Source organism: Sphaerodactylus townsendi, linkage group LG07, assembly GCF_021028975.2.
Source record: "Sphaerodactylus townsendi isolate TG3544 linkage group LG07, MPM_Stown_v2.3, whole genome shotgun sequence".
In the NCBI taxonomy this organism is placed as follows: Eukaryota; Metazoa; Chordata; class Lepidosauria; order Squamata; family Sphaerodactylidae; genus Sphaerodactylus; species Sphaerodactylus townsendi.
In genome coordinates this window covers 46,940,516-46,968,329 of record NC_059431.1, presented here as the reverse complement: position 1 = coordinate 46,968,329, position 27,814 = coordinate 46,940,516, and the positions used below count along the sequence as shown (strand labels likewise).

At 40.3% G+C, this 27,814-nt stretch overlaps 1 protein-coding gene across 5 annotated transcripts in view; it reads right to left on the bottom strand.

The window, feature by feature from the left end:
* The window catches only part of FAM81B (family with sequence similarity 81 member B), a 37,432-nt gene that overhangs the window by 1,067 nt on the left and 8,551 nt on the right, over positions 1–27,814 (bottom strand). For 3 of the 5 annotated variants that reach the window (XM_048503306.1, XM_048503307.1, XM_048503308.1), the window contains 6 exons: positions 19,500–19,758; positions 17,758–17,876; positions 13,551–13,680; positions 8,279–8,385; positions 4,773–4,908; positions 925–1,120 (listed from right to left, as the gene is read on the bottom strand). In XM_048503306.1, the coding sequence (XP_048359263.1) occupies positions 925–1,120; positions 4,773–4,908; positions 8,279–8,385; positions 13,551–13,680; positions 17,758–17,876; positions 19,500–19,758 (947 nt within the window). Of the gene's footprint in view, positions 1–924; positions 1,121–4,772; positions 4,941–8,278; positions 8,386–13,550; positions 13,681–17,757; positions 17,877–19,499; positions 19,759–27,814 lie in introns of all 5 variants that reach the window. The other 2 variants (XM_048503309.1, XM_048503310.1) reach the window with 2 other exon arrangements.

Below are 27,814 nucleotides of genomic sequence, written 5' to 3'. Positions count from 1 at the left end.
TTTTACATTTGATTACTCTCTGGGAAGGTTAAACACTTGGAAAGGCTGTTTTTCTTGAAAACGCTGTAGCAGTGTGAATTATCTTGCCAAGCCATGCCCTCCAAAAGATCTAACTCCTTCCTGACTCTTCCCATTTCCTTGGTGAAACCACTCAGTCCTTTCGTTTTTTTTTCTGTTGAGTCACAGCCGACTTACGACAATTGCTGGTGAGGCAACAGATGTTCAGAGATGATTTGCCATTGGCTATCTCTGTGTCATGACTGATATTCCTTGGAGGTCTCCCATCCAAATACTTGCCCTGCTTAACCTCTGGGATCTGTGAGATTGGGCTTGGCCAGGGCTCAAGTCTTCTGCAAATTCATGATCGGAAATATTTCAATTGCAGCCATAGTGGGGATATTCTTGCTGCAGTTTTCTATGCAAATGTATCCTAAGGGACAGTCAGAAATGTATACAAGTTTTACAACGCACAAGTTTTGACCATGCTTTCTGTATGAAACGTTACCATTGTATCTCTGTATGAATGAATACAATGTGTGAACAATTATGACAGATTGGTCATACATCTTTGTCTCATGGTAAATGTAACGTGATAGGCAAGTTCTTTCTGACAAATAGAAATTAGAAAGAGGCTATCAGAAATTATTGGTTTAAATCTATAGCTTTTTTTATTAAGAGGTGGAATAATCTTCACATGCTTGGCAGACTTCCTTTCTTGAAATACAATATTGAAATTAGCAGCAAAGCATCTTATACAAAGTTAGAAGCTTAAAGACTGTATACAACAATTTGAACTTCTCTTTTCTTAATCTGTTAGTTATTGGGATATATTCTGATTGTGAAATCACATTTGGAAGAAGAGGGTAGAATACAAAGGAATCAGATCACACTTAGAAGTGACTGGGTCACAAAAATTACCCTCACCTGCTCTATATTCACTTTGGATTTCCTCAAGTTCGTTCCACATTGTTTTTTCAAATCTAATAATTCTTGCATGGAGTTTACTTTGATCATTTTTCACGTGACTCAGGTCTGTTTCGAATCGCACTGTTTTATCAGAGTTTTCTATCCTTTTGGATAAGTAATGAAAACCATCTTCCGTTTTCTTTTCCACTGCTTCCTTTGAAAAGATGCATTATGAGACATCAATAGACTTACAATAATAGGAATCTTATTATATTGTCTCCCACAACCTGGCCCTTTAAATGTTCATTCTATGCATTATTGAAGCCCCTATTTTGTGTTAGATCCCTGACATTGGTTTTTGGTGTTAAACTACATATTGGTAGATCCAGCTGTGGATTCTCAATGTGTCATGTGATTTAGCCCTTAATACCCATCCAGCAGCAGTAATGTGGAGGAAAGCAGAGATGAAGTAGGGATGTGAACAAAGCAAAGGTCAAAGGAATATTGAGTTAGAGAGGTCACCGGTTGTACTGTAAAGCTCCAGGATATGGAGTCAGAACAGAAAAATAATCAGCAGAAGCCAATAAAGCTGGTATGGAAGTAGCTCACAAGTCATGGGACCTGCAGAAAAGATGCACCATGCCCTGCCTCCTGTATTTCCCTTTTACAGCCCTTGCTTTCTTAAAACCTGCTACTTGTCTTGCATCACAAAGAAATGGTGAGTTCCAAGCCTTGTTAATAATAATAGATGAATAAAAGCTGTAGAGCCATTGGATTTGTAGTGACGGAAGAGTGTTGCAAAATACATAAACCAGTCACTGAAGTTGTGTGGAAAGTATGTGAACAATTTAATCTTGGTGAAATAACCCCCAATTCGAGTTAGAAGCAGGGGAACAGCACCTTCCTTGTGATTAAGTATTTCTAATAACTGCCTTGCACACAATACCACTGTTCTGGTACTATTAAGGAATTTTACTAAATCGACAGAGAGGCACCAAAATTTAAGTACTTACCAAAAAGATGGGATTGGGGGAGGGGGGTATACTTTTTCTTGCATTTGAATTAATGTCAGTAAACATGTTCTTTTTATTGATTTATAACATAAATACATTTTACATTATGTTAGTACACACACACCCGTGCCCTAACTCGAAAAATTCATTAGCAAATTCATGCAGCTTTTGCATGGTTAAATGCCATATTGTCACAATCTGCTGAACATCCCTCCCATTTCTAAATGCTGCTAACTTAACCAGTTTGTAAATTTATTTGCATGTCAATAACTATGTTCTTTGGACAGAAGCATCCTGGGAAGATGGGTTCCACTCCTGTCTACATTCATGAAAACGGAGCAGTAGCATTTCTTTGTCAGATACATTCACACTGTTCACTTTACTTCTCGATGAATTTAAGCAGTAGAGGAGCTGAAGACTATCAGATTTGAATGTTAACAAAGTTCCTTTGTTCCATACATTTATTTCAGTTAAAGATCAGATATGCTTTCTCCTTTTAGATTATGGGAAACTGTATACTTTCTCAGTGGAAACCTAGAGTGGGTTTCTCCGCCCATTTGCTCTGAGAAATAGTGCAATAAAACCTTTACCCTTCATCAGTATAGCTCTGTTCCTTCAAAGCCCAGAAGACAGCTTGAAAGCATCTTTCCCCCACTCTTGCTAACTAGGGCTGTTTCTACACAGCACAATTATACTAGGTGCATGCAAGAGTTGAATTATGGTCTTAAACAACACTACCAGCCTGTAAGAAACAAAGATTACTTTCTCAGAATGAAAACACCTGAGGCTTGATTAATGGCAATAACTGGTATGACAGGAGTCACCTGCAGGTTAATGTGGAAAGTCAGATAAGGCAGGGGGAGGGAAAGAGGAAAGAGGTCCTGGTTCTTTTTCTCAGTATACTGAGAGGCTTGGTTTGTTATGAATATTATTCAGTCTCTCCTGTTTATCTAAGAGGACTTTCTCCTGTTCCTGAATTTTAAACAAGCAGTCTGCAGTCTGCTTGTTATCTGGTCTACAAAGCTACAGAAAGGCCAGAACGAGGGCACAGGCTCATACATGGGTTACAATCAGTATCTTACAATCCAGGTATATTTTATCACGGTTTCTCCCTTCACATAACTGCCCATTTCTGTGAAGGAATAAAGTGAAGACTGAGAGGACATACTCCAGTTTGTTTTGAACAGGCCCAGGTCCTTTGTATTTACACCGCAAGCATATCTGCATCCCTGGTGTCCCACGTTCTGATTGGCTGTTGTTTTGGGGCAACAGTGAGGAAAAACGCAGCCCCCCTTCTTCAAGTTCTGGATAGGCCCTGGTGCAGGCCTCAGCATGGCAAGCAGCAGCAAAAAAACAATGGGGCACAGCATCACATCACATTCCCACTCACTTTCTAATTATTGTGGAAAACGAAAGATCCCCCCCCCTCGTGATATGCCCACTAACATTCAGCCCAAAGTGTACATCTCTCTAACTATGCGCTCCAAGCAACTAGTACATGTACAGAAAAGAAAATGGGAACATTTTGGGACTCCACTCCTGATTAATCCTGGCAAAATGGCACCTGGCCGATACCATGAGCAGAAAAAGGGCTTGGGGAAATGTTTTGGGAAGGGAAGGCTGCAATAGTCGGTGGCTCAGTATGTCAGGTGGGAAGATCGGGGGGTGAGCAGCTGGGCAGGAAAAATAAACTGGTTCTGTTCCCATGGTGTTTACATGGTAGCGGGATGAGGGAAATATCATGGGACAAACCCACTTTAGGACTGGGAACCATGCAAACTTCTTGGCCAAACCAGGATATTTTCCGTGTTCAACCTGGGATATTTGGACCGTGCAGAAATGACCTAGATAGGAAAGTTAAAAAAAACAAAACCCACAACCCAATGGGGCAAAGCCATGTCATCCGGCATTTTACTTCCTCTTCCTGCCGACTCCATATTTTATCTGATTGCCTCAGTGGATTCTTTCCACTACAAATATTTTAAGTATATTAGAAGAGTGATGACTCCAGATGCCGCTTTTGCATTATTGGGAATGGATGGATTTTTAATTCTAATATACAAAATATGACATCAACATTTGCTGGTTTAATCTGTCCTAGAAAATTTGCTTCTAAACTCTTGTAAAACTATGGGATGTGCAAAAAATATACAACAAAATATACAACATTCCCTCATTTTGTGACTTTTGTTGCAGAATCACCCTTTCCCACTGCCTCAAGAATAATGTGCAAGAACTTTAATCAGATAAACATTAAGCTCTGATCCTGGAACAAGGATTTCCTGAAACTAAACACTCTATTTAAGTGCCTCTCTGGGCCAAGAACCAAAATTGAAATGTAGAATGTCATTCCTTGAAAAATAGGCACCCTGCCATCAGTGGGAAACTTATTAAACCCTGTGTATTATACTTTGGCCTGTGACAGGAATAAACAACACCCAAAGCAAAAAGCATAAATATTTTTTAAAGAATATGAACATCTCCTTTCATACAAGCTTCACATATATATTTTCTTGATAGCATTATGCTTAAATATAAGGCACAACATATGAGAATGATAGAATATCAATCTCCAAAAACACACAACACTCTAATTTCCAATTAGAAATAGGAAAATTGCCCTTGTGCTCCTCTTCCTCAATGTTTCCAACTTTTTTTATTTCCCTGAATTCTCTCCCCAACACACACACACACACACACACTCACTCACTCACTCACTCACTCCCTGTTGTTCACAAGAGCATTGTTACAAATTTGTATTCATTAGTATATTTTCAGATGGGCTGAATTTTATCAAGAAATGGCAACTCCATAGTTCTTTGCAGTGGATCTAGTAGGCAGAAATATTCTTACCAGTTTGTCTTTCATTGTGCCAAGAAGCTGATTTGTGAGATAGGTTTGGTCTTGTTCAAATCTTCTTACTTCATTTTCTGTCCATTTTCGTTGGCTTTGAATTTGATCCTTAAGGTCATTTAAAAGACCATTTATCCTAATGTTTAAGAAGAATTGCTTTATAAACTCCTAGTGAATATAAACATAGCACAAAATCTGTGCCAATTAGAATGATTTCTCTGGATTTCTGCAACTACAGCACAACTCAGTGTGTCTGAGATAGTACCCTGAATGTCACACTGGCTTTCTATTGTCTATCTAATGGCAGTACAGTATCAATGTTTCTCAAGACAGGCCATTTATGCATGCACTATTTATTCTGCAGCTGTTTGCTTTGCAGTGGGTTTTTCTGATGGTTTTTGTTTACTCAGGAATTCTTCCTCTGAAATGTGTCCTTAGTGTTGTTAGTCAAGCCAAGCTGCCGTTTTGCCCATCCAACCCACCACTTCGTTGTATTTTCCATGCAGCCTCCATTTAGGAAGGTTGCCACTACCTTTTCCCCCCACTGCCATCTTTGGTCTAGTGTTAGTTTGCTTGACCATGTAGTTTCTTTTCAGTTTCACTGAGTTTGTGGCTCCAGTGATAGACCTTAAGCATGAAAATGAAAAAAGAAAAGCTCTTCTGATCCTTCTGAAATGGTAGCATGAAGAGAGGGAGAAGCTGCTATGATGTGAGCAAAGGAAGAAAACCTGAAGAAAGCTAAATGCATGCTAATCTGCTTTGCTTTCCATGAGAAGGGAAAGGAAAAGTCACACATTCAGACCATTTGGAAACCACAGGAATGGCTGCTGAAGAGGGGGAAATGTGCACAATCAAGAACCAAACCTGAAGGGAACATAAGCTCAATGGAAAGGAGACCACAAGTATGCAAATGGCCTCAGATTTGTTTTTGGTAGCATCAGTTGATCAAGTCCAAAGAATCCTGCTATAATCCCTAAGATTTTACAGTAGATATGTCCTAGTTTTGCCATTTCTCCTATTTAAAGTTCTCAGTTTGAGATTATAAAATAGTCTGTTGTATGCTCAAAATAGTGGCTACCAGCATAAAAAAATTGAGCTCAAAATTAGTATGCAGAAATGTAAATATACAAAGAAAGAGAGCAGGAACTTCCATTTCATGCAGGAAGGATGCTAGTCGAGAATAGCTTGGGAATTAAACTGCAAGTCTAATGGGGAGTAGAAGATCTTCAAAGTACAATTTTTGAGGAGGAAATTAGGTTCTCAGAAATAACCATAATTGAATATTAAGTAAACAAGACAGACAACTTGATAAGAAGAAAGACCTTAGTTCATTGTAACAATTTGAATGTGGGTGCATACATACATTTACAACATGAGCAAATTGAAGCAGTGACTGAGAGTTACATTTCTCTCAATTCTGAATATGAGGGTCGACGGGTTGTTTTTTGACACTGGACACTTCACTGCTTTTGGACACCTGGACACTACATTGTTAATTTTTTATTTTTTACTCCTCGGAAACTCTGGCATGTTCCCTTCCTCCTCTCCTTATGCAACAGAAGACTTCCTGAGTCACAATTAGCTGAGGTTTATTGTGATGTCTAGATCAGATTAAATGACAAACTTATTTGTGAGCGAATGAACCATTATTTTTTTCCCCCCACTTTGGACATCACAACAAACTGTACCCAGCTGCAGACTACAAAATTGTCAATTTCCCACCTGTGAAATGGAAAGAATGGATATGACTCTAACAACTCTCTAGCTAGTTCTCATCATGAACTCTGCTCATAATTCAACACCCATTCAGTAGCACCTCTGAAGACTAACAAAATGTACTCCTGTTTAACCTGACAAGCATCCAAGCTTGCTTAATCAAACTGAATTATTAAACCTCGGCATCCAAATATTTCCTTTTGACTCTGAAGATAAGTGGAACCAAATTTTCAGCAGTTCTGCTTCTAAGTGAAATGAATTATTAGCTTTAAATTATGAGGCAGTGATAGCACCTATCTTGTGTTTCTGATTACATTTTCAAATAGGCTTCAGTTGTACTGCCATACTGTGTATCTTTCCTGTTCTTCTTTGACCCACATCCTGTTCTTCTTTGTTCAACATTCTGTTGTTACTTTTTGACATTTGGCTGTTTCCACCATTTTTGTTATTTCCTATTTATTGTAGATTAATGATAGATGCTATGGCCATCGATCTCTGACAGTAGAAGACCTACTGCATATGCACATCGTTACAGTTTGGATTGTGGCTGCCAGGAAATGACTAGGGTATCTAACTCTTCAATCCCTACTTTATTTCCCTGATCAAATCCAGGCTTCCTTCATTATCATTTGAATTTTCAAGGGGAAAAAAACAATGCTTTGTTCCAACTCAGTCCAGCCAGTAAGATGCCTGTTGCCTTGATATGACTGATCTGGCCACCTAGATTCATGCCATGGTAACATCAAAACTAGAGTACTACCTTGGCTCCTCACAGAAATTCAGACTCCAGTCCGTGAAGAACACCACAGCTCAGTTTTGACCAGGAGCTTCACAGAGTATGTATACTATCCCCATTTTGCAATCACTCCATTGGTTGCCTATCAGTTTAAATCAAGTTATTGGACTGTGAACTATAATCCTGTGTATAGTACATACTGTCTGTTGCTGTAAGTATGCTCCTACTATTTAATGTTTACATCATTATGCTTTGTTTACTGGTTTTGGATTTCTGCTTATTTTCAGATTTCTGCAATCCAAATCCTATTGCATTATTTATTGGATGCCCCATTGTGTTTGCTTCTACTGACTTACACTGTTTAATCCACATTGAGTCTTGGTGAGAAAGGTGGACCATAAATAATGTAAATAAATAAAACTGACCTAAGCTAGAACAGTTAAGTTGCAGTTGGAGTGCACATGGACTTAAGGGATCCATGACCTTTGCCAGGCCTGCATTGGCCCTCAGAGCAGCTTACCTTAGCATTGAGTTAGTTATAGTTACTGTAGTTTAAAAAATACCAAGGATTTCACGATGGGCTTTAACTGTAGCTGGAACACTGCAGTATTTTAATACAACTAAATATTTTAATACAACTAAGAACCATAGAATATTGAAGCCACTTTTTGGCAAACTAGCCTGTAGACTTACAAAGGGGTAAATATCCTTATGAATTCATGATCACCTTATTATAGTTCAGCACTAAATATTAAAGTTCAAGGTGAAAGTCAAAGTGGTATCCTTCTTTTGCCTTTCAATATGAAGAGCACCATTTCCTTTCTGAAAAAGGCAGGAACAGTTTATGTCTCTTCACTCTGACAATGTGCTTTACAACCAATACTGGCCTATTTAAAATATCTCTGCCACTGTTGTCCTCTCTTGCCTGCCAGGATTCCAAGAAAATGGTTCTGTTTTGATTTCTCTAGCCAAATCTGTCACCAGTTTTCTAGGCATACTTACATTCTAGGCATACATACATTCTAGGCATAATTAAAAAGCTTCCATCACCTACTTGAGATCCAGGAGCTGCAATTCATGGTGATGATCTCCCTGCACTGTCTTTAAATTTGAGTTTTGCTCTGAGTTTGAAGTCTCTATCTTGCCTAATAGCTGCATTACCTGATGAGAATTCAACAGGGAACAGTCTTTGAGGCAGAACTCCAGCACTTCCATTAAATATACATAATTACGACAGGAACTCTGGGAAAAGCCAACATTTCAGACAAGCCATTCTAAAGAGCTTTTCTCGTAATTAATTTTGCTGAATAATAAAGGCATCAGCAAAAATAATTATTTGTGCCCAGTAGTTTATTAGTCTGTATTACAACCTTATCTCTCAAATCAGTGGACTATGTCTGACTTTTAGACACAGTGTTAACAGAGGGAGGTCCAATAAGTGGGTCCTGAAAGCCCCTTGTATTTCCTGTCATGTAAGGGAGAGGGAGTATCTGAAGACTGCAGATTGCCCCTCATACAATCCCTCTGAATCACAACCCATGACTTTCAGAGTGTCCTCCAATCCACAACAGCAGTTTAAGAGGTGTTGCTGTCAAAAAGATGAGGTGAGAAAGCCCTATTCCACAAGCAGAACATTTTGCAGAGTTCAACCTTATGTGTCTGGGGAGTACCGTAAAGAGTGATAGGATCAAAGCAGAGTCCAAGTCACTCCTTAACTGGAAATGTACTGAATGGTGCCACTAGGCTCCATTGCTGCCATATGGTTTTGGCTTGATTTGGAAGTTTATCCAGGCTGCAAATCCCTGAGGAATGGGAAGCTGCAATCCAAAATCATAGAGTTATTGGCTGAAAGTGGGTCTTGTACTTGAACGTACCCCCATTACAAGATTCTATTGCATAGGACTGTGAAGAGAGTGTAAGAATCCCTAGGCAGCTGAGAAGAGCATGTTCTGAACCTATTCTGATACTGCATGCGTGGTTGGAATTAAGGTTATTCAGGCTCAAGTATGCCTTAACCATTTATCAGGACTCAATGTTTATGAGCCTTTGTGATCTCTCTAACTGAAGTTAATGGACCATGATCATAAATCTCCACAATATTATATGCCCCTTGGTAGCATTTAGACATTTGCCTTTGAGAGAGTACAGAGACATTCATCTTTGCAAAAGGGGAGATGCTTTGTTTTGTTCAGTAATCTTAGTTGCTGAATTTACTAAATGATTACCATTCAGGATTTATGAAGTCCATCTATTCTGAATTCATACGGTATCATTTCCCTAAAGAAACACAGTAATCCCTTGAATACAAGGGTGAGAAAATTTGATAAACTTAAAAAAAATTAAAGTATAAAGGATAACCATGCCTGATCAAGTGTAATGGATGGTACCCATCCTAGAACTATGTGCAGCTCTATGGCCATTTCTGCATGGTGACAGAAGCAGATGTCCACTGGCATACTTAATGCCGGTGGAGCCACAAGACAGTTCACACGGCCAAAGCTGCAGCGAACTGCAGAGATGGCATCTGCATGGAGCTGCCTCTGTTCTGCGTCTTTTGTTTATCTTGTCGTCCCTCCAAGACTCCAGAGGGAGGAAGTGACATGCCTATGCTGCCCTCTGACCCACGGCTTTGCATGGTGCCAGCAGGAAGACAGTGCCTTCCAAAAAACACACTCACAGAGCGTGTTTCGAAAGCTGCATTTTTGCGCTGGGGGTGGGTGGGCATGGCGCTGCTGCACTGCAACAGCGGCAGCTGTGCGAACAGTGCCCCAGGATGGTGTTTTTACTGTCCCTGTGGCGCTGTTTTAGGGCCATGCAGAAGCGGCCTTCATGTCTCTGTCGTAATACTTTTCCAGCTACACCTTTTGGATCCTATGCACTTGACAAAGTTGTGCATTTATATATTTGGAATATGTCCCTGAGTACAACAGGTCAAATGAGAGCCTGAGTGTCTAATGCACATTCACAAAGTAGCTTTCCATAGGACTGAGTAACATTCATGGCATCCACCCAGGAACATAGGAAGGATATTTGAAAAAGTTTTTTTTTCATGTAAATTTCCTCCATACATTATTTTGTACATCGCATTGCCTGTACTCTTCCCTGACAGCTATATGGATGGGGAGTGGGGGAACAAATCAATGTATTGTGAAGCAGTTCATACTGTGTTCCAGTAGGAATGACATGTGCAATTTCTTCCGATCCCTTCAGTAAAGAACTGTGTGACTAGGCCCTAGAAAATTAACTCTGTAATCAGAAATACTTCATGCTATTTCCCATCCTAGACTGGTCACACATTTTAATGCTTTCTAATGTAGGTGGTGACTATCATGCTAAGGAGAAGTGTTGACAGAATCTTTCCTCTACGAGTGTGAAATTCTAGGTGCAAGGGGATTTGACATGAGGGAGCATTTTAAAAAATGCTGTCTTTGATAAAGTTCTGGCATGGTTTTACCACATGATCATTTCTTAATTTGTATTCCAACTTTGCATATCATTTGCAAAAAAAGGGGGGGTTCAGTAGGGAAAAAAATCCTGTATGTGTTTATTCTGCTTTATGTCTGTGTATTAAATGGATGACTGTTTTATATACTGTAGTATCCTGTTTTATATTATTCTGATGTGTATTTATTCTATTTCCCAGTCATTGTGGAAACTATATTTCTTAATTTTATCAAAGGAGACAGGTCTCTGCAGAACCCTGTTTTATACTTTCCAGAAATATCTTCAATCATATCCTCCTGGGAATAATCACCCTTTGAAAGGGCCCCAATTAATGTTATACTAAGTTGTGTGAATGCAATAAAGTATCAATAAGAAATGCAATTAATTGAGTTCATTGAAGCCTCCTGCATTGAGGCGGCTCCTTGAATGCAAGGTAGAGATTCCCACCACCTGTAGATAAATGTGCAGAATCCACTGCACGTATAAGCAGAAAAATTGCAGATAGAAAATAAGGAACTCCATGAACACCTCAGATATTGGGGCAATCACTAAATACATCAAGTATTGGGGCAATCACTGAAGTAGAATTACTCCAATCTTGACCTGCACAAGTGGACCTCAGTAGATGACACTAGGGCAAGTCTTACTGCCCAAGGTTATGCATATTTATTCAAAAGTAAATTTGGCTGATGTCAAGGAAACTTATTTTTGTGTAAGTGCATAGGGTTATAGCTCTAGTTTCAATTGGGAAGAGATGTGAATATTACCTTAGTCCTCAGGCTTCTTTTCTGTTAGTATAGAGTATCTAAACATTAATGCTAGACCCTGAGGCAGATCAATAATAAATGTTAAAGGACTTTAAAATGTGAATGTAGAAAGGAAGTTTACCTCACACATTTTTCTGGATGCTCAGATCTGAATATGTTAAAGCAGCTAGTGCTAACCAATGATTTCCATACGGAGGGGATGCAAGAACTCCAGCCTGCCTTGAAAGTCCTGTTATACACTCCAAATGTATGAAAACTAGCTGTGTATGGTATGGAAGCACCAATTCATATGCATTCACAGACAATTTTGTCTAATATTTAAGGTATATCTACTTAAAATGGTGCCTGTGACTAATCCAAGCGCTCTGTTCGTCCCCTCTCCCACAGCTGCACCCGGTCCTCCACCAGATACAAGGCACAGTTGAAGGCTGGAGGTGGAGCTTGGTGGGTGGAGCCAACAATATAGAACTATGTATTGTCGAAGGCTTTCACGGCCAGAATTAATTGGTTGCTGTGGGTTTTCCGGGCTGTGTGGCCGTAGTCTGGTAGGTCTTGTTCCTAATGTTTCGCCTGCATCTGTGGCTGGCATCTTCAGAGGTGTATCACAGAGAGAAGTCTGTTACACATTGTGTCTAGTGAGAAGAGAATGTTAGTGGGATATATATTGTCCATGTCCCAGGGTGGGGAACCAATCATTAAGGAACTAATCAGTAACTAGATGGATGAGAGCAGTTGGCTTCAGTCTGAGCTCGGCTGAGGCTAGGCTTGCTTCTAGTCTGGAGCTGCAGGCTGCAGTTTACAGCTGGTTCGAAGCCCAGGCCATTGCCCCCATCTCCACATGGAGATTGAGTGGGCTAGCCCCACACCTGACCTCACGTGGATATGGGGGGGGGGTGAACCCAGGCTGGCCCTGCCCTCAGTCTCCCCATTGAGTTCCAGACTGGGGTGCAGTTGGGGGGGGGGATTCAGACCCTTCTCTTTCTCACATACACATGTTGATAGTGAGGCTTTAAAACATTTAAACTGCCATATCATAAGCAACTTGGCCCCTTAGGAAATGAGCAAAATCATGCTAAGATCTTTGATTTCATACACTGGGATTTTTTAAAGTATAGTTCTGAGATCTTTTTATTTAACTACTATTTCATAAATAAATGTTGATGCGTTTATGAACTGCAGTACAGTACTTAATTTTAAGGGCTGTAGAAATAATTGGGTTGTTATGATGCAGCTGTGCTTCATGTTCTCCCAGGGCCCAACAATTCATTTCATGGCACCACATCATCTATGCATAGTGTTACTGAGACCATTCTGGACCCATAAATCATTAGACTACTGCTGCATATTCTCCCATAGGAATACAAAACAGTGCTTGCTCATTTCCTAAGGGGCCAAGTTGCTTATGATGTGGCAGATCCTTTATCATACATCCCAATTATTTATTTTTGCTCAAATGCAGCAGCAGAGGCTGCCAGTTTACTTGTGGATGTTGTCCCCCACCTTGTGTTGTTTTTCAATCTACATTTCCCCTCACAAAGCTGTTCTGGGTCCCTTGGGGATAGGAATACAGGTACAGCACAACAAGCAGTTTGAACAAGGTGTTAAGAAAACAAAGTGGGTAGAGGGTTAAATATGCCCGCCAAACACCTGTTATGGAAGTCACTCTGGCCCCTTCCGCACACGCAAAATAATGCATTTTCAAACCACTTTCACAACTGTTTGCAAGTGGATTTTGCTATTCCGCACAGCTTCAAAGAGCACTGAAAGCAGTTTGAAAGTGCATTATTCTGCATCTGTGGAATGCGCCAGATCTTCCATACAATGTCTGGTTTGGCCCTCAACTTGTCTCTCTATACTCTTTGCCCTGCATCACCCAGGAGTGGTTTGAATATAATGGGGTGCGGGGTGAACAAAAGGTTTGACATACCTGAGGCTAAAATGGCTAAGGCTCCTTCCGCACACGCAGAATAATGCATTTTCAAACCACTTTCACAACTGTTTGCAAGTGGATTTTGCCATTCTGCACAGCTTCAAAGAGCATTGAAAGCAGTTTGAAAGTGCATTATTCTGCATGTGCGGATTGAGCCAAAGATATTTTTCTGCAGACCTACTCACCTTCATCTCGATGTTGTTAGTATAATTTTCCAGGGTAGACTGAATGGCATGAATTTCTCTTTCTTGTTTTTGAATCTCATATCTGATTATATTTGTATCTCCAGAGAGTTTTGCAATGCTGGCATCACATCTAAAAATGGAAATGCATCATAAAAACATGGTAGCCATCAACACATCCCAATTATTTCCATTGTAGTCATTCCCAATGCCACATCTCATTTAGACTGATATCTATTTAAAATAACATCAAGGAATAATCCATACAGCATGCAGTTAGTTCCTTGACTATACCCAGCCTTAGATTAACCATTTAGTCGTTACCCAGGATAAGAAGGTGACAAAATGAAAAAAAAACTAATTTTGTGGCTATGGAATTCCTCATTCAGATTTCATTTCTGCCATGAAGTTGTTATAGGCAAGGCATACTCAGTTTTATTCATCCCATCATATAGCTGAAGGATGCAGTACTGGTAAGAAGAACACAGTCTAATGATTGGTAATGCCTTTTGCTGGTTTTATTTATATTTAATACTTAAGTCAGTACACCACTCATGTAAACCAAACATAAATGTTCATGGCATTAAATGAATACATATGAAAAATGTGGGGGGTGGGATTTTTTTCCATGCATCTACAGCCTGTTAGGGGTGGGTAGCATGGTGGCCAAGTTTGCAGATGATACCAAATCATGTAGTGTGGTGAAAACCGCAAAGGATTGCGAAGAGCTCCAAGCGGACCTTGATAAATTAGGTGAGTGGGCTAAGAAATGGCAAATGCAGTTCAATGTAGCAAAATGCAAAGTGATGCACATAGGGGCAAAAAATCCAAACTTCACATACACGCTACAGGGGTCAGTGCTGTCAGTCACAGACCAGGAAAGAGATTTGGGCGTCTTAGTTGATAGTTCCATGGGAATGTCAACTCAATGCATGGCAGCTGTGAAAAAGGCAAACTCTATGCTGGGGATAATTAGGAAAGGAATTGAGAATAAAACTGCAAAGATTGTCATGCCCTCATATAAAGCCGTGGTGCGACCGCACTTGCAGTACTGTGTTCAGTTCTGGTCGCCACATCTCAAAAAGGATATTGAAGAAATAGAAAAAGTGCAGAGAAGGGCAACAAGGATGACTGAGGGACTGGAGCACCTTCCTTATGAGGAGAGGCTGCAGCGTTTGGGACTCTTTAGTTTGGAGAGGAGACGTCTGAGGGGGAATATGATTGAAGTCTACAAAATTATGCATGGGGTAGAAAATGTTGACAGAGATAAATTTTTCTCTCTTTCTCACAATACTAGAACCAGGGGGCATACATTGAAAATGCTGGGGGGAAGAATTAGGACTAATAAAAGGAAACACTTCTTCATGCAACGTGTGATTGGTGTTTGGAATATGCTGCCACAGGAGGTGGTGATGGCCTCTAACCTGGATAGCTTTAAAAGGGGCTTGGACAGATTTATGGAGAAGTCGATTTATGGCTACCAATCTTGATCCTCTTTGATCTGAGATTGCAAATGCCTTAACAGTCCAGGTGCTCGGGAGCAACAGCAGCAGCAGAAGGCCCTTGCTTTCACATCCTGCATGTGAGCTCCCAAAGGCACCTGGTGGGCCACTGCGAGTAGCAGAGAGCTGGACTAGATGGACTCTGGTCTGATCCAGCTGGCTTATTCTTATGTTCTTATGTTCTTAACATCAAGGAGCAAAATTCGTTTGGGACCTACTCACATTTTCACACTCCCACAAAGGTAGACGTGGGTTCTTCTAAAAGCTATTGTTTGGATTTTAAGCCTTTTGAAATGGGCATTGGTTTAATCTTGGATTAACAGATGGCAACATTCCCCATTGATAAGTATCACTAGTGCTTTCTTTAATCTTTTCTGTTGATAATGGATTACCATTGCCAATTAAGCCTGCTCAATATTTACATAAAGGAACCCTTATAGCAAACAAGCAATATGCAAAAAGTACTTACTTATAAATATAATTAATTTTAATGTATTCTTGATTAACCTAAAAGCAATTATTCACTCACTGTTCTATTAAAAATTAATTGTTAAATATAGTGAACAGAGCCAGCCAGCCCTTATGCTGCAATGTCAGAAGAATGTGCTGAGCTTGGAGATTTTGTTTTTCAGTGTAAAAATAAATAAATGGAATCTTTGGCCTTAATCTATAAAATGGCTTAGATAATTAAAAGAAAGCTGGACTCTTTAATGCGCCACAAATTATGCAGGCAATAGCCTCATTTTTCAGAGTTTATCCCTATTGCTTACTGTTCTTGTATCAGTTTAAAATTTGAGAGTACAAATTCTGCTTTTTAATCCTGTAAACATAGCTGAAATAGAAGAGAGAAGAAGAGTTTGGATTTATACCCCCCTTTTCTCTCCCTTAAAGAGACTCAAAGAGGCTTACAATCTCCTTTCTCCCCCCCCCACCCCAACAAACACTCTGTGAGTTGAGTGGGGCTGAGAGAGCTCCGATAAGCTGTGACTAGCCCAAGGTCACCCAGCTGGCATGCGCTGGGAGTACACAAGCTAATCTAGTTTCCCTGATAAGCCTCCACAGCTCAAGTGGCAGAGCGGAGAATCAAACCCACTTCTCCAGATTAGAGTGCACCTGCTCTTATCCACTATGCCACTTCTGCTCCCATAAGAAGAGTCAATAGATTATACATTCAACAACAACAAAAATTGTTGATCCCATCGCAGGCATCTGGACAGTTTTATTCAGAATCTAGAATGAAATTCAAGTTCTTCTTTTAAGGCATGCCACAAAATTGGTTCTGGTGTGGTAGTCAAATAAGAATCTGCCCTGATTTGACTTTTGTGACAAAATGGTGTGTTAAAGCAAGTCATCTTCCTTGTTAGCTCCTTAAGATTCCCCCAGCCACTTTGTTGTTACGATAGCTCTGATAACTTTAGCCCAGTGGTTAAAAGTCAGACAGTACAATGCCTCTAGTCTCCCTGTCAAATGCTCTTCCAAATTCCAATCCAAATTAGTTACCTCCAGCATGGTTGTACTGCCTTTTGGTTAGGATTGATAACCTCCAGGTGGTGGCTGGAGATCTCCTGGTAGTACAACTGATCCTCTGGTCCTCTGGAGAAAATGGCTGCTTTGGAAAGTGGATTATACCCCGTTGAAGTCTCTTTCTAAACTCTGTTCTCCTCAGGCTCCACCCTGAAAATCTTCAGGTATTTCCCAACCCCGAGCTACCACCCCTACTTTTGGTGTGTGTTGTAGTACTAAAGCTTCAGATACTCTTTTCGGTTTGTACAGTAGCAAAGGCTTACTTGTTTTAGCTTTCTGGATTAATTTAATTGCATTTATTTGTCCTGAAGACTTTATGACCAATACATTTCTCATATATTCCTCCTTTTGCTCTCTCCCTCCCACCACAAATTTATTTCATAGGATCTCAGTCACTTGTAGTAATCCACTGCATTATTCTTTTTTCACCCAGAGAATGAAGACATCCCCTGTTTACACCAGGGAAACATACAACTGGCTCCTTCCCTGAAGCTGGCTCATTTAGATGTTCTTCCAGCTGTATGAGATCAGCTCACAGAAGTCATTCCCTCAAAATTAAAAGGACATTAAAAGGCATTGGACTTAATGAAGACTGGTGTGAATCAAAATTCAGTTGTCATATATTTGACATGAAGGAATGACTCCTTCTAGCTTCTGAGTGAAAGAGGGGGGATAAGGGGGTCACGGGCATGGGGTGCCGTAAGGGGTGGGGCCGCAGGGGCAGGACCCGGGTGTCATTTCACCCCCAAGCCTTTGGAGAGTTGTAACAACAAAACAAAACCAAGCTAACAATAAAACTCATTAATAACAGAAACATTAATATAACAATCGAAGCTCATAATAATAAACATCATGGCATAAAAACAAATGAAACAGATATTGCAGACTTTAACACTGCTTTAAAAAGATGGAACCCTTCAGTGAAAAGCCTGGATTTTAGCTTGATCCTAAAAGGAAAAGACATAGGCACCAGGTAATCCTTGAGACAGACTCCACCACTGAAAACAAATCTTGTAACCCCCACCCCATCCACCCCACCATACATCCTCCAATGGGGCACAGAGAACAGGGCTTGAGAAAAGGATCTCAGTTGACAGGCTGGACAATATGGGAAGAGGCATTCCTTCAGCTGTCCATGACTGTGAACATTACATAGGCATTAATTTAGATTGTGTTGAGTTTACCTGGCTACTCTTCCACGTAGATCCCCAACTCCTTGCAGATGTTTATGATCCATGCTTTGCACAGCAAAATTTGTTCCTGATGTGACATCATCTCTTGTTTTTATTTGCCTCTCCAGCATCTATGAATTTTCAGGGAATGTTAAAGACTGCACTCGCATGTATTCAGCTTTCAATTTTATAAAATTATGTTTTTATTACTTAAATGGGTCAGTGTTTGGAGCCTGAAAAAATATTCTTGTTGCTCAATATATTTATCAAGAATAATGGAGTTAACAAGGAACAGTTCAGAAACACAGTCTCTTGCTACAGATTTTCTCCCTAGTTCAAATTGTTCAAAAGGACCATGGAAGAGTCTCTTATCAGTCCAGCAAAAGGTATATATTCTTTTGGGGCAGAGAAACCAATTTTCTTTCGTTCTCTCTGTTTTGGTTAGACTGTTTTGGGGGTTTCAGCATAATTCTCATACCGCACAATGAGCTTGCTGTTTGTTATATGCTAAGTATTTATTGGTTTGTCCTGCCTTCCTAAGCAGAGAAATCCATTTCAACTTTATGACTCATCTCTATTTGCTCTCTCATGTCGAGTATGCTGGTTATGATTCCAAGAGCAGGGCTGTTAACTTTACTTTCCCTGGTGACCAGTTTTGCCAAGACACAAATTATTCATCTCTATTATGTCATATTCTCATGCAATGGGGGCAGACTGAAACCCAGCTCTGAGCCAGAAAACTTTTTAATGACAAATATTCCATGCATTTATACTGAAAATAACTGCACACCCTCATTTCTGTACAGTGAACTAAGGAACATAGATTGCAGATGTGTACGAGGAGATATTTTTGAACGCTCCTCTACATAAAACCTCCCTATGTATAGTTAACTAGTGTGTGTAGTTAACACATCGGGGAGAATGATTAATACATGCAGACATCATGAATGTAAGGCCCTTTCAGCACTGTAACAGTGCGGGGGGTGCGTCGGTGTAAAACACGCCGACGCACCCCCTTGGGACCGTTCGCATGGACGGTCCCAGGGGGGTGGCAGGCAGCGGCGCAGCCTTCGCACAGGCTGTGCCGTCCCTGAAAGCTTACCTTGTCCCCTGGCCTCCGGCTCGTCACAGAGGCCAGGGGACATGCCCCCACAGGCTGGAGCAACAGCTCTAGAGTCGCAGACCGGGGGGGGGGGTGTCCCCTGGCCTCTGCAACGAGCCAGAAGCCAGGAGATGAGGTAAGCTTTCAGGGATGGTACAGGGGACATGGCGCCTTCCAGCCACTGCCGTTGGAAGCCGCTGTTTCCGGAAAACCTCGCTCGGGGAGCAAGATTGGGAAACAGCGGTTTGTGCCGCTGGGGGGGGAGTGAGGGCAGTGCCCCCCAATGCAGCAGTGCCCCCCATGCGAACAGCTCCCTAGGGACAGTGTTTTTGCCATCCCTAGGGCGCTGTTTTTGGCCTGTGCGGAAAGGGCCTAAGAAAAGTAGAGTCTGCTATATCAGGTCTCACTGGCTAAAATTCTGTCCTTCGTGGCTTCCCTTGTCTTATTTATGAGGCTAACTTTAGACATTTTGCATTCAGGAGTTAAACCAGCTAGCTGACTAGACTTCATGTCTCTTGGGGAGAACAAAGATATATACATATTTTATAAGAACTTAATATTAAGTCAATCTGTCTATAGCTGAAAAAATGCTACTGGAGAAAGAAGAGGGTTATCACATTGCCATTAATGCTAAATGTAAATACAGAGGTACCTCAATGTCATGGCTGAGCTTTTTAACTATGCTTGTGATAGTCTGTATGTGGTTCTCCAGTAGCTGGAGTGCTACTGCCTCTCCTTGCTGAAAGCCTTTATTTCCCTGAAGGTAAGAAACAATGCCATCTTTTATTCGAAAGGCCTGATCCAGAAGGACAGCAGTGGTCCTCTCCTGATTGGACATTCGATCTTCAAGAGAATTCACTCTGCTTCCAGAAGCATTAGGAATTGCAGGCAAGAAAAATTGATCCTGACTCCTGTCCAAGTAACCACATGAGGTAAAAAGAACTTCAGTGTCAGTCATATATTACTTTACACAACTATAATGACAAGGTAAAATAAGACAACACACACTGAGGTACTATCTTCCTTTCCCCCCAGTTCATATTGCAGGTAACAATATTATATGACAAGACAACATAAAACTACCCCAGGCAAAGACACGTCATTAACCAGTTCACTATTTGAGACGTAAGCAAAATTTATTGCTTATAACACCGTATAAAATAAATAACTGTGCTATTGTCATGTCAATAATAATAAGAATGTAGCTGCTGGTAGAGTGATAAAAAGCGACAAACCCTGAGATAGATAATGCGTCAATATGAAGTGCACAAAATTACCATGTGTGTCATGATATGGTACTTTCCTTATTCAGAGAAGAATTAACTTTTGTGAGACTAGAGAGAGTATATTTGTCTACATGACACCCAAAAAATGGGCCCCTGATTCCTTACAAAGAGACACTGCAATTACTGTAAAAATCTTACTGCTCAATCTATCAAAAGAGTTTCAAAAACAGGCAGTTTGGTAAGAAAATATTAGATTTGGATTCGTAAGGCCTGTAATTCCTGAACATATCTTTCAACCTCAGTTTCCCAGGTGCTTTGGAATCTTGGGCGCCTACCCTACAATGGGGCTGTGAGCACAAGCAAGACTGATACACAGTATTTGCATATTAAAGGTGTAATAGAAATTATTATTAAATATAAAATAGGACCTTGGTGAATCTTGTAAACTAATTTTATCAGAATACTCAAGGTCATTTCAAACACTACAATATGCAAATTGATTGTAAATCATCTCATAAAAACTACTGGATATATTGATTACAGCTCCATTCTATGTAGGATTTTTAAAATATTTGGAATGATGTACAATAAGAGAACGATCAGGCCTTTCTCTAGAGGTTAAGGTATTTTAATAATTATGAAAAGATAAAGATAAGTCATTTACTGTGGTGGTGAAGAATCATTTTTTCTAATGAATACAGTAAATTCATATCTATAAATAGTGGCTTGGATCCAAAAATGCTGTTGCATCGGTGAAATGTCATTTATGCCAGTGGAACAGTACTTTTGTGTTTCTGTGTCCTGGGGGGAGATATGAAAGTGGCATTCCACAAATTCATTCTAGGTAGTATTTCTGGTAATTTCAATCTAACTTGACAGATTGTTATACTTTTCAGTTTTCATGCTTAGAAATCCCTGAGTATCTACTGAAAGGCAGCAAAAAGAAAACAAAATCCATTATCATGGAAATGGGTTTTCCAGGTACCAACTGAATCACTGGGGACCTTATATGTAGATCTGAAGCTTTTTAGAAATGAAAATTGTTAAGTCTGTGCATGTATGAGTAATCTGTGCTTTAGTTTAAAATACTTGAGACTTGTGCTACCTTTCTACAGGTTTAATACTTTAATAATTTAAGTATCTCTTAAGAATGGAAACATTATGATTATTATGATTATTTAGCCTATACTTTTTGTTGATATACCTGCCAGAAATCTGGACTTACATCCCTGCAAAGTGAGGTATGGGAAAAAAGGGATTTGGGAAAGAGAACAAACATACCCCAAGAACTTGATTTGATATTAGTCTTGTGATACCTCTCTATGGCAATTAAAATTGTTATCAGGCTAGAAACTGATTGCATATTTTCAGCATGTTGTTGAAGGCTTTCATGGCTGGAATCAACTGGCTGTTGTGTATTAGGAGCAAAAACTACCAGACCTTGGCCACACAGCCCAGAAAACCCATAATAGCCAGATATATTTTCACTTTCCCACATAATTTTTCAAAAATCATCTAGTTAAGGAGTAATTTTATTTAGGATATATTAAAATGAACCAACTTTTTATAAATCAATAATGTATTGTTCTCTGGGTTTGGGACAGCCGTCACAAGTCCCACGGTAGAAACTGGATATTAGGTTTGCTTCCTTTGAGGCACTAATTCATAAAACCACTTTCTATTTAAATTGAAAGCTCTGTCAACTTTGGAATTAATATTTTCTTCCAGAGCCAAATAATGGCTATGTATAGCATGTCTTAATCTCAACAGGCATCTAAGCCCTTCAACTGAAGCACTTTGTCTATTAGGCAAACCCATTTAGAAACAACTGCACTGATCGCTACGAAGAATGATACATTATTTTTTTATGAGATAGCCGTTTTTTGGAGGAAGCAAATTTTGAAGTGGGAAAGCACAGTTAAGTTTGTTTCACATACAAAACAAACTGCTGTATGAAGTAAATAGAATAACTCAGTGGTGGGATCCAAAAATTTTAGTAACAGGTTCCCATGGTGGTGGGATTCAAACTGTGGCGTAGCGCCAATGGGGGTGGGCGGGGCACAACGGGGCATGGCCGGGCATTCCAGGGGCGGGGCATTCCTGGGCGGGGCTGTGGCAAGGACGCAGCCGCTGCGCCGGTCCTTGGGCGGGAAACGAATGCACGCAGGCGCAGGCTGCCACGCACGCCGGTGCACCTCCTGCTAGACTGCTTCAAGTTCTGCGTGCTACTGCTGAGAGGAGGGGCGTAACTAAGGCAAAAATCACGTGGCAAAATCACCAATTAGTAACCCCCGCTCGACACACACAAATAATTAGTAACCTACTCTCGGGAACCTGTGAGAACCTGCTGGATCTCACCTCTGGAATAACTGCAGGCAAACTTCAGCTTTTGAGATGAGAAAACAGTGGAGCTTCAGTTTTGTTGTGTTAATTTTGTGCATATTGGCAACATACTGCTAACAGAGAGTTTTAAGCAATGCAGTTTCATTATTTGTATGTGAGTGTTTGTGTTTTCTAGGACTAGGGTAGAATGTTCTCCTGTGTAGCAACTATATTCCTGGGAGCCAAATCTACTTGCAGGACCATCAGGCAGGTTAGACCAACCTTGGCTCATGCTGGAGAGCTTCAAATAATAGCACCCATCTTGTAGAACAGCTTTCCTAAGTATGTCAGAAAAGCCCCTATTTGTTGTTGTTTCAGAAGGAGAAATTTTTACACAAGCCTTTTCAGTAGAAGGTTAACTTCTTATGAGGTTTGATAGCCATTTGATCGCTGGTGTTGGTCAACAGTAGAGTCTCTGGAGAGTATTATGATGGAGTTTTAATTTATTTTATATTAAATTGGCAGGAGTGCTTTAAATAATATTGCAATTTGCCTTGATAATTATTCTGAAGAAAGGTAGGCTAGAATTTTTTAGAACTAAAAGTGCATATTCCATAGAGGTGGAAATCTTTTTCACCGGACAAGCAATACATTGAGAAAATGTCCCTAGGGTTTGCTTTTTGGAAACCAAAGGGCAAGGAAAGAACTGCAGGGATATAATCAAAATCAGATTCCAACTATTTTACATACACTGTAATGTGCATTGAAAGGATAATAAAAAATCAGGGGATCCACAGGATAAAAAAGATTTCTGTCATGTTGACAAAAGTTAAAGGGAGGAATGAAGAGCAGATGGGAATAAGGAAGAGAAAACTGGTCCTGGAGTTTACCAGTTAATCCACCAGTGCCCAGCCCTCTTCAATTTGACTGCATTTGGGACATGCTAAATACTGGAGCAGATTTAGCCTATTTCTTGATGCTGAATGGTAGAGGGAGACTTTCTTCGTAAGTTTCTTCTAGATATTTCTTGAATTGTTGCTGTATTACAAACAAGAGCTTCTTATTGCTTATGTTACAAAGGAAGTATAAATTACAACACATATCCCCCTAACTGGGGCTATTATTTGGCACATCCATTTCTGTGGCACTTGAGCATCACCAAATGATTTATTGTTAGTGGTTTAATACATTTACTATTAAAAATCTGTAAAGAGGCAAGAGTGCTTCAGCAACAATATTCATTATGGGATCAGCAAATTATTTTTGCTTTTTGTGAAGCAGAAGAGGATTGAACATGAACAGATTAAAAAGGAAAGCAAATTAAAATAAACTGTTCAAATTTGGAGATCAGGCAGCATGAACTTACACAATGACCATGAAAATTAGACTTCAGAGCTGCTTAACAAATTGCTAAATTATTGAAGCTTGATTATTAGAAGATATGGTTGATATACCCTAGTTTCACAAAGAGTGCTTGCTAATTTAGCAATCTGGTACTTTATGGCTAGGAGCAAACATTTCTGTTCTGTTTTCCAATGAGTAAATTTTGAATTTAGAAGCAAAGCTGTCCTTATTTTTCTTATATATTGAATTTGAACAAATACAAATTATGACAGTCACTTCATCTAGAAGGATACTTGAGGTGTCTTAAACTGCCTATTCTAAAGGTATATAAAACAGATAAAAGAAGTCTCAGAAAAGTCATGTAAGCATGTAGTGCTAAATGCTGTGATGTCCCTAAAGAAAAACAGTTCATCCTGGCCTGACAGTTTAACAACAGAACATCATTAAAACATTTGTACAATGTGTGTCTGGATTTTCAACTGAAATTATTAAAGCTGATAGAACGCATAAAATGCATCATCTATTCAGACATGTCTGTTCATCTATCTGCATGATTCCAAGCTGACATTAACAGTTCCAAACTCCATTAATTTTTCAGGGGCTTTATTCTTAACACCAAGATCAGAATGCCTGCAGGGAGAAATAATAGGAGCCTTTCCAATCATCATTTTTCTTAGAACCAGGTTTGCCATGAGACTAACTTTTTTATGATGCTAATGCATCCATATGTGTTACAGATAGCTGTGATTACACCCCCACCTCCAGACCTAGAAACTAGGGTCTTAAATTTCACAGCTTACACACTTTTTCCTTATACTTTTATTTTTATAACTGAGACTTTTGGGATCACTTTGTCTTCTAGCTCTCAATGAGGGCAATACATGGACTCATGGTACCATCCAGCATTCCCTTGGCTTGTGTGCAAGGATAATAGACTTGAAGGAACCTCACAGTAAACTTGATGAAAACAATTAAGAACAGGATTATTTCAGTGGCATGCATGGCTTGGTTATTTTTTTGTTTTCCTTTTCTCCAGCCCCTGTAGCATTACCATAGAAAAGTTACTGGAGAGTTGAGGCCACCAGAGAAAACAGTTAAAAAACAGGTTTCTTGTTTGTTTGATTGAGACTTATAACATGGGATAGAAAAGCTTTTTACTTTTAACTGTTTTTGACAGGAATAACACCTGGCCAAATCTTACCTGAACCTATCACAATAGGGAAGAGCAGTCTAGAAACTGAATGAATGAATGATTGAAATACCAGGTCTCTAATAGACTCCCTGCTTAACAAAGCAGACTTTCTAATCAGACAGCAGCTAAACCACCATATTTCACCTCTTTTCCCCTTTCAACATTCCAATCCCCATTTGAAAGTGATTGGCTGAGGTCCACGTAGACCTTGCTGGGAGTGGGGGAATCCCTTGCTTTGCAGCCCTTCCCCAGAGAACTGTTCAGCCATCCAACAGGGGAGCTTATTGGAAGTATACATAAGCTTAGATCTCTGTTGGCAGCAATGTGGCAACAGCACTTCCAGCATGCCATCATCATGTCACCAATGATCATGGGGACCTATTGGTATTTAGACAATATATTTTTACCACACAGTTTTGCCCAAATATCAGAGTGTTATTGTAGTCATCCGGGATGTGATGGCATAATTTCCATTGAACACTGGAAATGACATTACTGAGTTGCTGATGACAGAGAACTAGGCCAAAGTTTGTTGTTAGTAAGTTCCTCACCCCCTGCCAGTTGCCAGGGGGAACCTGGCAACCTTAGGCTCGTGGAGAGTGGAACTTGAAATCATCCATTATACCAGCCAACAGAACTATGAAAATTGATTGAATTTGGAATTGAGTCCCTTGAGTTTTATAGCCAACATAGGTTGCTTTATTCTAAACAATTCATGGGTTCTGACTGACATGATTTCAAGAGAATTGATACTGATGTATGTTTCTTACTTTCCAACTAGCATGATAGTGAATAAGTGCAAACAGGTATCCTTCTACATCTGACAAAAACAAGACATCTTTCTTGGATCAAAACTGTCTCTATATCATAAGTATAGTGACCTCAGTGCAGCCTGGCTGGCCAAGCATTACATTGTTTCCAAAATGTACCATACTTTTATTGCTTCCCCTCTCCCAATTCATTTCCTTAGCAGAGCTGAAAGAGCATCTGTCAGAGTGAGTAGTTGCATGAATCCACATACACCACAGGAAGCTAAGCAGGACCTATTCTACAATATTCACATGGAGACTGCCAAGGAATTCCAGGGAATGCAGTCACAGCAATGGCAAACCAACTTGGAATGTATCTTGCCTTGAAATCCCTGCGTTGGTCACTATAAGTCAACTGTGATTTAATGGCATAAAAATTCATTTTTTAAGGTGAAATATCTTCTGTCCCTTAGGATTAGTTCCAAGTTTGCAGCCCCATTGCAAAATTAGGGTTGAAGTTTGCAGCCTCAAAGTTTGTACTTTTCAGAGTCAGAGGTAATAAAAAGAAACAAGTACCGGTAGGTACGACTCGCTTCTCTAGTGTCACAGAAATGCCTGGGAGCCCAAATACAAATAAACCTCTTGGCAGGTAGAATGAGAAGGCAGAAAGCAGTGGCATAGGGTGAACAAAGACAGAGAATGAAACATTACAGCTTGTTAAAGAGGGAGGCCATTTTACACATCTTTAGCACAAGGGAGGAGTCTGTCTTAGCTCAAGTAAGTAGCCATGAGCCCATGGTCCTGAGGAGGCAAGGATGATTTCCAAATACTGAAACCAGAGCAATAAATGCAACTTAGAGATGTTTTATTAATGTCAGAGAGAGAAGTTATGAGACCCAAGGGCTGGAGAATGTGTTTGAACTACTTTTATTTATTTTTTGTCCAGTTGTTGTGTTGCCTATGCTGCTTTAAATGACAAAAAGCAAGATCTCAAATTTAAGTAAGTAAATAAATAAATATGCAGTTTGTGCTTTTAATTTTCTTATTAAAATTCTTTAAATTTTAAATTTAAATTCTTTAAATTAATTTAACATTTATTAAAATGTGCTTTCAGACTGATCTCTGAGAATTATAAACTCCATTTGATCCATGTTTACCAGGAGTAGAAAAGGAGAGAAAACCAAAAGTGGTGCTACAGTGCTTCAAAGACCAAAAGAGAGAGGAACGCCAGCTCAAACACTTGGGCTAGATAAACCTCTTAAAACTGCTTTGATGAAGAGAGAACTGGGGTGTGGGAGAAGAAGATACTTGTTGTGGATCCAAAGACTGGAGAACATGGGTTGACTGAGTAATCTCTTCATTCGCAAGGTACAGAAACAGGTACTTGTGAGGCCATCTTGCCACATGCTGCATTTCTTATTTCTGCTTGATTTCTCAGATGACCAAAATAAGCCTCAAACATTAATGGGGTTATCAGAAATGGGTTTGTAAATTTTGTGGGTGGAGCCTTGGAAGGGTTGGGCTTGGGGATGGGGATGGGAAGAACCTGTAAGGATCTCAGTCGTTCGTGGGAAGAACCTGTAAGGGAAGAACCTGTAAGGATCTCAGTCGTTCGTGAAACAGTGATCCTTATTCGGATCCCGCAAACGCTTGCGGATTGGATCGAGCTCGGCTCGCAGGTTGCTGCCCGTCTTGCCTATGCCCGTGCTGGAGGCCGCCCACGCCCGAAACCAGCCAACATGCCGGCGCCGGCCGCTAGAAAACCAAGCCCAGCCGTAGCGGCCGAGACCACGTCGGAACGCTGTCGCCGTTTGGGATTGTGCCTCTATTGCGGAGGTCCTGGCCACCTGGCTGCCAACTGCCCGAAGAAGCAGAAGCCTCCCCTCCCGGGGGCCCGCACTCCGTCTGCCAAGCCTCCACGCAAATCCAGCCTGCCAACTCAAGGATCGTCCAAAGCTACTTTTGATGAGGATGTCGAAGAGGAAGAAACTGCGCTTAGTCTTTCAGCGGCACCCGTGGATCTTAATCCTTCTGCTGATCCGCTTACTCAAGGAGGCTCCCGCTTCAGATGCCTGGCACGACCCTCCGGAGACACCCCCGCCAGTTATAATTGATGGACATAAGCATTATGAGA